The 12883-nt window shown below is 40.9% G+C and overlaps 2 protein-coding genes across 2 annotated transcripts; one reads left to right on the plus strand and one right to left on the minus strand.

Moving 5' to 3' along the window:
* Nucleotides 1-1353: 1353 nt before the first annotated feature.
* Nucleotides 1354-6220, plus strand: LOC148644365 (olfactomedin-4-like). Its single transcript, XM_088614134.1, has 5 exons — nucleotides 1354-1488; nucleotides 2767-2922; nucleotides 3306-3524; nucleotides 3805-3937; nucleotides 5098-6220. The coding sequence occupies exons 1-5, from the start codon at nucleotides 1444-1446 to the stop codon at nucleotides 5907-5909; spliced, it is 1365 nt and encodes a 454-aa protein (XP_088470260.1). The 5' UTR covers nucleotides 1354-1443; the 3' UTR covers nucleotides 5910-6220.
* Nucleotides 6221-7136: 916 nt separating this feature from the next.
* Nucleotides 7137-12448, minus strand: olmf4l1 (olfactomedin 4-like 1). The gene is made up of 5 exons (XM_088614132.1): nucleotides 12290-12448; nucleotides 11375-11545; nucleotides 10758-10976; nucleotides 9943-10099; nucleotides 7137-9309 (listed from the first exon to the last, which is right to left on the minus strand). The coding sequence occupies exons 1-5, from the start codon at nucleotides 12347-12349 to the stop codon at nucleotides 8483-8485; spliced, it is 1434 nt and encodes a 477-aa protein (XP_088470258.1). The 5' UTR covers nucleotides 12350-12448; the 3' UTR covers nucleotides 7137-8482.
* Nucleotides 12449-12883: the final 435 nt, after the last annotated feature.

The raw sequence follows: 12883 nt of genomic DNA on the forward strand, positions 1-12883 counted from the left end.
CCGTCTCACAGGGCAGGTTTCATTTCCCCTGATTTGCTACACAGAAAACAAGATGTAGGATTTACACACCCTGAACTTTGTCAAGGTTACAAACTAGAAGACCCTACATCTTGTATCAGAGATTGCAAAAAGAACTCTAGGCAGTGAGAACACGACAAAGGTCAGGAACAAACCTTTCAGTGCTCTGATACTAATAGCTTAATGATCCAAGAATCTGAACAAGAGCTTTCTTGAAGGATCTCAGGAAGTCAGCTTGAGCAATACAGGTAGAGCTGGTCTCTTTCTTGAAGACTCCTAGGTTGACTTTCTCAGTAGTTTTTGGGTGTTTTGATACACCTGAATCAGTTTTCCCTGTACGCTTTGTTCTAGACAAAAAACGTTTGCTCCTTTTATGAGACAGGTTATATTCAAGTAGTGTAAACAAAATCTTGGTTATAAGAATGGAAGAATGGCCTTTGGAGTTTGGGCTAAAAACTAAATTAAAGTCAGTACCCTGAAATAGCCTGCATAGGTTCTTACTTCAAAAGTGCAATAACTTTCTTCCAAGTATGCATGCTGTAAAAACACTGCACAAACATTTTGGTATTGAGGAAGGTTGCAGAAGTGACCGAAACTTCTGAGCACTGACGCACCCAAATCACCCAGAAAGAAGCCTTTGCTCACACTTACAGCTGTCAGCATCATGCAGTGAATGTGGGTGTAACTTCCCCGAAGTTACAACCTTGTTGTTAATGTTACCCTGGGGCGTTTACATTTTGATATTCGTTATGTACTGTAAATACTGTATGTTTCATTTTGCAAAATTAGCTTAAAACATTTTAGCTATGTGCATAGGCTAGCTCAATGCCAAGTGTGAAATTTGCCAAATTCAGTTTGGATTTTTTCCTGAACAGATTTCTATGGCATCAGCCTTTACTGGGTGTAGCTTTTGTGCCTGATTGAACCAAGTAGTGCTTTGAAAGTCAAAGAGAGATTCAGGGAAGTGATGGTTATTGTTAAATACTCCAAGCAGTGCAAGGTTTTTAGGGTTTAGTCAGCTGGATGCTGCAGTAAGAGCCTTCATTTACAAAATAATCATTTTAAAAGCTTTTTTGTACTTATAGGCTGCGGCTAGTACCTAACACAGTGGCAATAAAGTACAGTGGACTACTGTACTTTTAAAGTTTAATTTATTCTTCTGAGAACATAATTACCACAATATCCATAGCATATTCTGGGAATATCCTTAAGCCCTTTCAACCTGTATTTCGTAAAGCACTGATAACGTTACAAAGCAGTCTGTGTTGTCTGTACAGCAGAGTTTTGCTGTGGACACGACGCGAGTCTTGTTTTGTAAAGGGTGCAGGGTGGCCCACTGTCTATCAGGGGAGGAGGGAGAACAGCGTCTGGACTCTGCTAAGTATAAAAAGGAGCATTTCTCCATACGGAGGCTCATTTACAGACATGGCCAAGCCTCCGATTCTCCTGCTCTTCCTGCTGCCTCTCACTGTGAGTACTCACTGTCCTTCTGCTCTGAAATATATTCTATGATACATTAGATCTATAGAGTCATACGCTACATGCAAAAGCATTTTCTGATACATGTGAAATCTGAATAAACATAACCACATGAACAGCACTGCACTGTTGCAACAGTTCTTCCTTAATGCCTAAAGCAACTGTAGATTTTTCAGATTGATTAGGAATTGAAATAATGAGAATATCTCTGCAATCAACTGTGTATTTATTTAAGGTAACCACAGTGTAAAATGTGTATTGATTTAAGATCACAATTGTTTTCAAAATGTAAATTCAAAACCAAGCATGAGTGGGAGATAAAAAAAGTTGCAGTTGTACCTTGGCCTTACTTTCTAGACTAACTAACTATGAATATGGTAAGTATTATCATAAAATAGGACCCCGTAGTAATGTAATGATAGATAAATAAAGTAGACCCTATTATCACTGTGAGAGATTAAGAAAAATTAACAAACTATAAAAGATCTTAATCAAATTTATGTATTTTAAAAGCAAATTCAGGATTAATCATAAATGCTTTTCACTTTTGACTGAAACTCTTGTTTGTCCCTAATGAGTTTCTGAAAGAATGCTTGTTATACCTTTTTTACATGAATTTTAATTGAAATTTGTAAGCTGACAGATGAATGTGAACTTTTAGTCTCAGCGCTCAAACAGCAGAATTCATGCTTGCCCTTTCACTGTCCCTGTCAGTACTCTTGATGATGTAGAAGTCAACAAGATTAATATCTTAAGAAACCACTGATGTTCAGTAAGAGTCCTGCCACCTCTACAGCTCTCAGTCTTCACGATTAATGTGCATGATGTCCCAAAATCCAAAGTTTTGTGGTTTACAAAATCAGCCACAATAGGAACTCAGAACTTGAATCCACATATGGAACCTGGATATGAAACATTATCTGTATTTTGCGTCACTCCTTGCAGGATTCTTCCACTTTCTGTCCTGATTTAATTGGTTCCATTATGGTCTCTAAAAATCGCCACACAATTTCCCTCTAAACAGCTTTTTAAAAGCATGTTTGATTATCTACTGTAGATACATTTACCATACTGTACCTACAATCAAAATTACACATCACATTTTACAGGTTCTTGCTTCACAGTGAGAGTTCGATACAGTATGGTCATGAAGGGGGATACTTAACGTTCCAGGTATTGATTTTGTAGCAGACTACTAATGTCAGAATGAGGTGCTGTAGGTGGTGGTGCCACCACTATCTATGAGAATGATGGTGCTTGTGTGCACAGGCAGCCAGCTCGCAGCGTGTGCAGGGGATCCAGACAGGTGACTCCTGTTTGTGCAGGATGGACTTCAGCGCCTGGGATTTCCCTGTCCAGAGCTACGAGGAGGCAGAGAGCTTGGTGGAGAAATGCCAAGCCACTTTTACGACACTGCGGGAACAGGTGAGCTGCTTGAGCAGCAATTGGGGTTGCTTCAGACATTTGAATGCCCACCACTACCTACTCAATCCTCCATACAGGACTTTGACCCAACACAGAAAACACATGCCATTAGTAAAGTATGCTGAATTACAAATCTTTCTCTTCTACATCAGACTCAATGGTGTATACTGAATACAGAACTCTTGGTAGAAATACAACAATTAAATAATGAAATTAGATATTTGTGTATCCATTACCTTCTTCCATTAATCAGGAATGCCAAGGAAATTTCCAAACCAGCCCTGGAAGGTAAACACAATTAATTGCCACAAAGGCACAACACATACTGCACTTTTTCACTTTCAAGGATCGCCACGTTTAATGGTGACTGTTTTTGTTGGCAGGTGAACCTCACTCAGTACAAGGTCCCCAAAATATCCAGCACCGTGGGGACCCTCACCCAGCGTGTCCGTCAGTATGAGTATCTCAATAAGAAAGGCCTGTACAATGCCCTCCATTTCCGCCAGCTAGATTCAGAGCTGGAAGGACTGGAGACACAGATCAAAGACTTTCACAAGAATAAAGCAGTGGACCCCTCCAAAACACGAGAACTCACCAATGAGGTAGGGCGCAAGAATGGGTTATGTGTGAAGTCTGACTAGGGGGTCAGGTTGCTCTCCTCTGTTATCCATATCTGCAGAGATGTTCTAAGATCTCTGAGACATATGACTCTTGCTTCTTCATTCTCAACCAGCTCAGAGTATGGAATTCTTAATGGACTTATTGAAAGGAACTTTGTTAAGGTGAGATTTGTAATCTCACATCAGAATACAATAAAGGCAACATCGTCTTTTTTTCTTGAGAATTTATGAAAACTAACTCGCTTTCCCTTGATGTTTCAAGTTGAACAGCGTCCGGGTGAAGGTGCAGAGCCTACAGAATTTCGACAAGTTTAACCTGCTGGCCATGAGGGAGCACCTCCGCACCCTGAGGAACCGCCTGGAGTCCTGCAGGACCCTGGACAGCAACCACCAAAGTGAGTGGGCTCTTCCACTGGGGAAAGGGCCAGAGCCAGTGTCTACATGGGCAGAGGGTACAAACCGTGTGGGTTTGCTGTGGATTGTAGCAGGCAACCACATCCAGAGGGGCAAAGCAACTGGGTTTTGGTTGTGGCTGAAGCCCCCTAACCTTGGCATAACACCTATACCTTTCTGACCCGTTTGACAGACTTTGAGTTCCACAGGGCTTTACAAGACACCCAACACACAGAGAACTAGGTCAATAGATGATGTTACCATAAGGTCACAGGTGCTGACAGGTTTCACGAGTCACTGTACAACAGACTAATGTCAGCTCTACACTAGTGTCAGCTCCACACTGGTTCCACAGGCTGGAACACATGATGTCTGGGTCACTGAGCTCAACCTGCGCTGTGCTGTTAGAGAGTGCCTTTAACAGCTGAGCTACTATAAGTAGCTAGAAATTGCTTGATATGGTGAAGTTTTTCATAGTCAGAAATTTGTAACTATACACTGACACCAAGTGGTAGGAAAGTTTCAAACAACAAATGTGAAGTCATAGGACAATTCAATACTTATTTTGAGAACGTCTTGTTCACATTCCCACGGTCAATTGCTCATTTCACACCCTGAGACACCTCTGAAATGCTTTGTACAACAAGGAAGGTGGACTTTACTTTGATCTGACTCATTCAGATCAAGTAAGCATGCTTAAAATGACTGGGGAGAAGCTCCCCTGAAATCAAAGGCTCCTACACACAGTGACTTGCAGGGGACTAAAGAGGTTTGTACAATGTTTTCTGTCAGTTTTGACAATGTCACTACCGGTTTGATGCTATGCTTTTGTTGGCACTGTTAAGAAGACGAGTGAAAAGTTTTGTAAAGCAAAATATATTTCTCCTTTAAGGGACACTACTGCCCGCAGACCTGAATTTCTATTTTGTTGTTTTGAATTTCTCTCATTTTAGGGTTGATAAATGTCACAGGGGCTGCAGACAAATACAGTACATTTTCAATAAACTAATAGATTGTATCTATCTATTATGATACCAGTATTTATCTATCCATTATGCTATTTCCATTTGATATGACAGGGCCCACTATTGATCAGGAATAATCCAAACGATTAGAAAACTGTTCAGAAATAAAGTCTTGTGTCTTTTTTCTGTCGTCATAGGCCAATGCTCCAGACGTTTGCTGTCGAATATCAGCTCCCCAGCGGTCACTAAGCTCAGTATTTATGGCAAGTCATACCCCTATGGGTCCTGGGGCAGAGACAAAAAGGACGACGGCAGTGCGGTCTATTGGGTCACAGCACTGACAAGTAGCAACAAGTATGGCAATTACCTGTATACTTACCCTAGCCATGAGGACTACATGTCATCAAGAAACTATCAAACAATTACTGTGACGTCTTCCTACTCCACAACCAACGCCATCCAAGGTCCTGGCTCTGTCTTGTACAAGGACGCCTTCTATTACAACTGCTATGCTTCAGGCAACATCTGCAAATATGACCTGCAGACCAAGACCATCATTTCTGTTTCTCTGCCTGGGGCGGGCTACAGTGACAAGTTCCCCTACTGCTACTACAGCTGCTCTGTTTTCACAGATATAGATTTTGCAACAGATGAAAAAGGATTGTGGGTAATCTATGCCACAGAGGAGAACTATGGGAATGTGGTGGTGAGCAAAGTCAACACCACCAACCTGGCTGTGATCCAGACCTGGAGGACCAGGCTGTTCAAGAAGTCGGTGACCAACACCTTCATGGTGTGTGGAGTGCTCTACGCCACCCGTTATGTCAACACCTACCAAGAGGAGGTTTTCTATGCTTTTGACACAGCAAACGGCTACGAAACCAGTGCCCTGAAACTGCCATTTGAAAAGGTCTCCAGCACTATCCAATACCTAAACTACAGCCCTTTTGACCAGCGTCTCTACCTTTTCAATGATGGCTACACCATGGCCTTTGACCTGTTTTTCTGAAACGCCCATGTCAAAGGAAACCCCACAATACCATATTATCAGGTATTCCATGACTAAGAAATCAAGAGCCAAGTTCCATAATAGCTGCAGATATTAAGGCAACACTTGTTTTTATATTATACAGCTTTTGCTGCAGAGTAATCGACAATTATTAACTTTGGAAACGGTAGTCGTATTATAATTAATGGTTCTATTCTGCGTGGCACAGCAAAAGCAGTATTTCAAATGAATAGTTGTATTAACTTGTCTACAATGCACATGTATCCAAATGTGATTAAAAGCAATCAATCAAATAAATTTAATTAATTCCTTGCATTTGTATAGCGCATTTAATTCCAAAGGATCCCAAGGACTTTGCATACAGGTGAGAACTCAATTCACCTAGCACTCATGTACAGCCCCACATAGGGGTCCCATGGTCACACAGCCATTCTGCACCAACAGCCACACGCAGAAGAGAAGATGTTAGAAACTTAACATCTCATCTGAAGGATGGCACATCCTACAACACAATGTCCCTGGTTGCCATAATGGGGCAAATTAAGGTCCAAACAGAAGAGCGCCACCTATTGATCCACCAGTTTTCTACAGCAGCAGTGTGTTTTTGCTTTCCCATCATAGGACTCACAAGCCCCAACCTGGCCTTGATAAGACTTGTTACCACCTACTAATCTCACAAGTATACTTCTCTATACCTCCTGGAGTATAATATATTCTAACATTGTTATTTATGTTGTTTAGTTTCCCTCTAAGCTGATTTTTAAACTTGGCCAGTATTTCAAACTATGTGCATTACATAAAAAAGTGCTTTGGCTTTGTCTTTGGTATAGGGGTCATCAACCTTGATACCATTACATTACATTACTTTGAAGCTTCCAATTTAATTGTTTAATTAACCCAAGTCCCAGTGTCCAATTTTCGCTTAGCTGGAAGTAAGGCTTGCATGGGAATGGAAAGGAAGTGCTGAGGTTCGGCTCCTGTTCTATCCAAACGGCAGCACGTCAGGCACCAGGAGTTTGGAGTTAGTTTGCTCTACAACACTGACCTCTACTGCTCAATGATTGCCTGTGAGCTTGCAGTGATCTAGATATGTGATACAAAGTACAAGTGCTTGTTCTTGCCCTTAACCTGCATGTTACACTGCTTCTCCTCGGACACAGGGGTTCTAGTATTGATCTGGACTGACCAGCAACCACTGATTCTATTTTTCAAAAGGAAAACAAGAGGAACATTTTCAACTTTATTGTTACAAATCTAACCAGTGTTTGGGGTAAAAATAATAATTTTCCATCGTGATATTTTTCATTCATCTGTTTTCTAACCATGTTTATTCAATACAGTGTCACAGGGGAGCAGGAGACTGTCTGACAGGGAAAGGGTGCGAGGCAAGATACTGTACACCCTGAACGGGACACCAGTCCATCACTGGGCGCCACAAAGACACAAACCAACACACTTACTGTATGTCAGGGCCAATTTTCCCCGAAGCCACGGAGGCCCTGCTGTAGACAGCAGAGACAGCCCCACCAGTCAGAGTCTCAGCCCAGTGTGCAACCCTGGCTTGGCATGCTTCAATTCTTCTTCATTCACATGTCACAATGACTGATTGGCAAATAGTTCCATTCGCTTGTCAGAAGCAATTTCATCATTTTTTTAAAATCATTTTATTCATTACAAAATGGTGCAGTGATTAAGTAATGCGTTTGGAATGCTAAAAGTCCGTATGCATTTCATAAGTAAAGATTTCTACAAAAAAGATTTTAGGTACAATAAAATAATGTATTCCAGTTCAATACTGCATTTTTATTGGTCTTATTCTCAAACCACATATTAACTTTCAATTGTTACTTTAATTATTTTTAACCTGAAGTTTCACTAAAAGTGCTTTCACATATATTTTGTTATATATTATTTAATGTTAATATACTGCCATATATACATCTAACTGCTTAGTCCAATACAGGGTTATAGTGATCCAGGTTATATACTGTATATTATACACTTCTCTATTAAATCAGACTCTAAGTAGAATGTGCTATGTTATGGGAAAAAAGGGCTATGTACTGTAAGTGATCTCATAAAATGCATCATTCTTGGTGAACATGCCTCTTGTATACTTTCAACATTAACAACAGACCTATCAAATGTGTCAGCTCAGATGGACTAACATGCAGCCAGTTAGGAAGTGCAAGTAAGGACTAAACCATGACTAATATCTCAGACAGTGCTTTGTCACCATCTGCTGTAAGTAAGAATGGATGTGGTAAGTTATTGGGACTATAATAGCCACTGGAGATAGCTCATTATTAGGGGGTATTCTCTACTTTTTGATAAACAGAATCATCTGATCTATCCCCCACTCTTTTTTTGTCGAACATTTACGAAAAAAATAATTAAAATGCAAAAAACAAGCAAGCAAATGAGTAAAATAGAACAATTGGAGTCTCTTCTTGCACATACATTTCCATTGGTGTTTCTGTTTGTAGAGGATTCCTTGTAAATGTTGTTCTATTCGTGATCAGTCTGTGCTTGAGCTGGGCTTGCATGCTGAAACAGGCTGCTTCAAGATCAGACTACCCAAACACCACCTGGTACGTGATGATGTAGGCATCATTATAGACATAGAGGAGCTGATCCCTTGGGTTGTAGTTGAGGTGCTGGATAATGGGTGACACTTTCTTGAAGCGAATGCTGAGGTTGCCTCGCTCGATGCCTGTGACAGTGTCAAAGGCATAAAAGATCTCTTCGTATTCCTTGTCAACGTAGCGAGTGGCATACAGCACCCCACAGGTGACAAAGGTGTTTGAGATGGCTTTCTTGAACAGAGAGGTGTGCCACGTTTGGAGAGCGACAGGATTGCTGCTGGCATTAAGTCGGCTAAGGACGACATTGCCAAAATTGGCCTCCGAGGCATAGACCACCCAGAGCCCCGACTCATCAGTAGACAGGTCAATATCTGTGAAGCTGTAGCAGGAGGTGAGATGGCAGTAGGGAAACTTGTTGTTATAGCCTGCCCCTGGGAGGCTCATGGAGGTGATGGCTTTGGTTGTCATGTCAAAGCGACACACACTAGGTGAATTGTAGCAGTTGTAGTAAAAGGCGTTGTCATACATGACAGATCCGGGGCCCATCATGGAGTTGGTCGTGGGATTGGAAGATGTGACTGTGACATCGCTAACACTCTGCGCGGCTATCAGGGTGAGGTGGCTGCTGTAAGTGCGAATGTAGTTGCCGTAGGCATTACTGCTGGTCAGCACCACCAGCCAGTACCAGTCTTCCTTGCCAGGGGCTGGTTTGGGGTCTTTTCCCCAGGCGCCATAAGTATAGGAGGTGCCATATTGGGTGACAATATAGCTGCTGGGACCACTTACGTTCCGAAGTTGGCCAAAAGGACAGTTTCCTAGGAGAAGGGAAAATTAGTTGGGCTAAAATTGTTTTAACAAGAAGGCATACATTAAATCAATTTACATTTTTCCCACTAAATAAAACAAAAATAAATATCCTTCTGTTTTCAGCACTAACTTAACAAATGGCAATTATTTTTATCCTTAAGAATTGTTAATCCAAGGTTACTGTTGTGATGTAAAGATAAGGTAATCAAGGATGTCTTCTCCATGAGGCACTGTGTCAAGCGTTCCCTTTTTCACCACTTGAGGAAGGATTGTGCAGACAGTGGTCAACAGGAATTACAGACTCAGGCAGAGGAAGGAAAAATGACCTTACTAATGGTGCTCAGACATGGAGATGGATGGCCCAGCTCAGGTGGTGGAGATACTTTGTAAAGTGAGAAAAGCTGCCACGTCATTCATCATGAACCTGGCAAATCTCAGATAGATGTGAATTGTCCTTCAGAATACACTAGACTCGCACATCATGGATCTAAACCAACCTTCTTAAGAGAAGTATTTCTTTGAACATGCCCAGATTTCACTTATAATTTCAGATTTCATCATTGATATTTTCTGATCAGGAGCTTGGATGTCTGCCGTTTTTGTTTTGGAAGGGGAAAGCACAAACTCTGTGTCTCTCTCACCTGGTGCAGAGGTGCTGTGTGGAGCAGGTGTTGCCTGCAGCTCTGTCTTGCAAGATGCCAGATCTCTCTTCACCCTTTTGTTCTCCTGCTCCTTCTTCACGACCTGCATCCTATCAAAGTCAACCAGCTTCTCCATCTCAGTCATCAGGATCTCCAGCTGGATAAAGGAAGACACCTGGTCAAACCTTCAGGTACATGAATTTATGACATTCTACATGTGCGTGGGAGGATTCACAAACTGTTTTTATTGTTGTGATTTTCAGCAGGACAACTAGGTTAGGTCAATTCCTTTTTCAAAAAAATTAAATACATTTGTGTTCATTTACATAATTTATTACAATACAGTTGGATCTAATGCATATGTTTAATGAGTAATCTAAAATGTATTTGTGCAGTCTTTTATTGGTAGACATACATTTTAGAATTGTATTGGCTTATTGTATCGTGTGGTGTATTTTATTATTGTATTAATGCTTTAAATGTGATCTGCATCAGTGATCACAGTTACCTGCCCATCATATTTTAAAAAATATTGATCAACTTACATATGGTAAATTAAGGGACGTGACCTAATGAATCATACTGTACTGTATAAATTTATTGTCATCTAATATTGGAAAAGAGCTGGGGAAATAAATTACATTAGTGTACTTGATTCATGCCAAAAAAGAGCACCAAGATCACAGTCACCGTTACTGTGATATGTCAGTAGTTCATTATTGCTGACCTTCAAGGGCTGGAAAATAGTTAATGTAATTCACAGCAGACAACTCCACATGTTGTGCTGCATTGTGTCAATGGAGCCAGTGTGTTACCTGTGGAGCCACTCTGGCAGTGAGGGCCTGATGGTTCCGGGTGGTGCTGTTGAGCCTGATGAGGAGGTCACTGATCTCGTTCAGCTCGATCTCAATGATCCTCAGGGAGATGATGCCGTACATCCCCTCATCGTTCGCCTCCTCCAGGTCCTTCATGTCCTTCTCCAGGTCCAGCAGCCGGTAGTGCAGGCTGTCCAGCAGGGTCTCCACTTCGGTCAGCTAGCGGGGTAACAGGATGATCAGCATTGTGAAGCAACTGGTGTTGTTCTGGACCAGTTCTTTACAAAACAACACCTCAATGCATTTTCCCACATGTGGTGTTCTACTGTTGGTATCACACACTTAAAATTTCATGAAGATTGCAATCCAACTTTTTTTCCCCTAAACATGACACACTAGGTTTCCTAATACACAATTCAACTATCTTTTTCCTGCATTTCAGCTAGTTCTTGGATTTCCAGAACAGCTTCTAGACTACTTAACTATTTGCTTATTTTACTTGCCAAGGTTATGGTATAAGATCATTGGAAGTGACAAGCAGCCCAGTATAGAACTTTTGAACTCTCTTACTCCTATACTGCCTGTACATTAATATGGCCCGAGCAGTGCAGGAATACCTGTTCTTTGGTGATGGCGTGAGTACAGTTGCTGGAGGCACTCTGCATGTCCTCCAGTGTCTGCCAGGGGAAGGCTTGGCCCAGGTTCTTCAGCTCACAGAAGCAGGATGTGGGAGAAGGGGTCACCACCTCTGTGAGCAGGTCCTCCTCTTCCCTCTGACTCTGACAGGTCTGATCAAGAACAAAATTCCACATTTCTATAAGCTGTACTTCATTAAACCACCCAGCAGAGGGGGCGGGTGCTATATTACTGCCTGGTCTAATGCAATCAATTCATTTTAAGTAAGTGCGAAGTTCTTTGTATGAAGACATTGTAAAACAAGTAAGAAACATCGTAAGTTATATATTGAAAATCAAGGGACTTGACCTAATGAGTGATACTGTACTCTATAACAATCACCTAAAAACTAACCAGGTCTCATATACATTAGTACAGGATTCAATTAAAGTGCAATACAAGTCTAGCTCTTATACAAAATATATTCTTACACAAAATATGTTTCTGGAATCTCTAGAGTCCATAAATAGACTAATTAATGGAATAGAGGAATCTCTCTGTTTAAAGTCAAGCAAGACAATGTGCAGTATCAAAAGTTCTGATTGTATTAGAATTAATATGACTACTGTATATAAAGGATTAGAGGTGTTTTAAATTTCCTGTAAAATCAAACCAAAATATTGCTTCAAGTTTTATTTATTTATTATTGTTTCAATTCCATTTGCTGAACAATAAACATCTAATAAGTATCTCTGCGCACAGTAAAGGAAACTGTGTTCAAAGCACTATGAGCTCTAATTGCAGAGTTATTAATGTGAGAACAACATGTCGGGAGAAACAGTTCATTGTTGTAAAATGTAGGATGAGATTAATATGCTCTGTTTGCTGGGACAGTGAAAAGACAGTTGGATTCTTACCCTGCAGAGGCTGAAGAGAAGAACTAGAAGCAGAGCTGAGGTTATGACTGTTGTCTCCATTCTGCAACTGGCGAGAGACTGAGAGACCAATAGTGGAGCTCTTTATCCTATCTAACATAACCCAAATGAGGAACTTTCTGTTTCTCACTCGTGAGAAGGTGGAGGAAAGTAACATCTGTTTGGGGTTTTGCTGCTTAAGAAATGGTTTTGAGAAATTCTGTCTTTACCATGATTCAGCAAATTGTATTTGAGCTAATTTAGCGATAATTTCCCAAAGATGATTAACACTTAAGCTTTTCTTCCAAGTATGATACGTTAGGTTCAGTTTGGAATCCCTAACTAAAAAGGATGTTTGACTGCTGTGTACTGATAAGGGGCATTCAGGTTCCTTGTGTTTAATTGTCTTAAACACAGAGGACTAAGAGGAAACCTGATACTGTACAAGTTTTCAAAGTTGTCAAAGACATTGACAAAGTCAAACCAGTGGACAGCTTCAGAATGAAAATGAAAACATGTACCTGAGGACACAAGTGAAAACCAGGTGACTGAAGTACAGTGAAAATAAAGAGCAGGGCACAGTTTTACTTTCCCAAG

Source organism: Lepisosteus platostomus, chromosome 20 (assembly GCF_059453375.1).
Source record: "Lepisosteus platostomus isolate fLepPlt1 chromosome 20, fLepPlt1.hap1, whole genome shotgun sequence".
NCBI classification, from domain to species: Eukaryota; Metazoa; Chordata; class Actinopteri; order Semionotiformes; family Lepisosteidae; genus Lepisosteus; species Lepisosteus platostomus.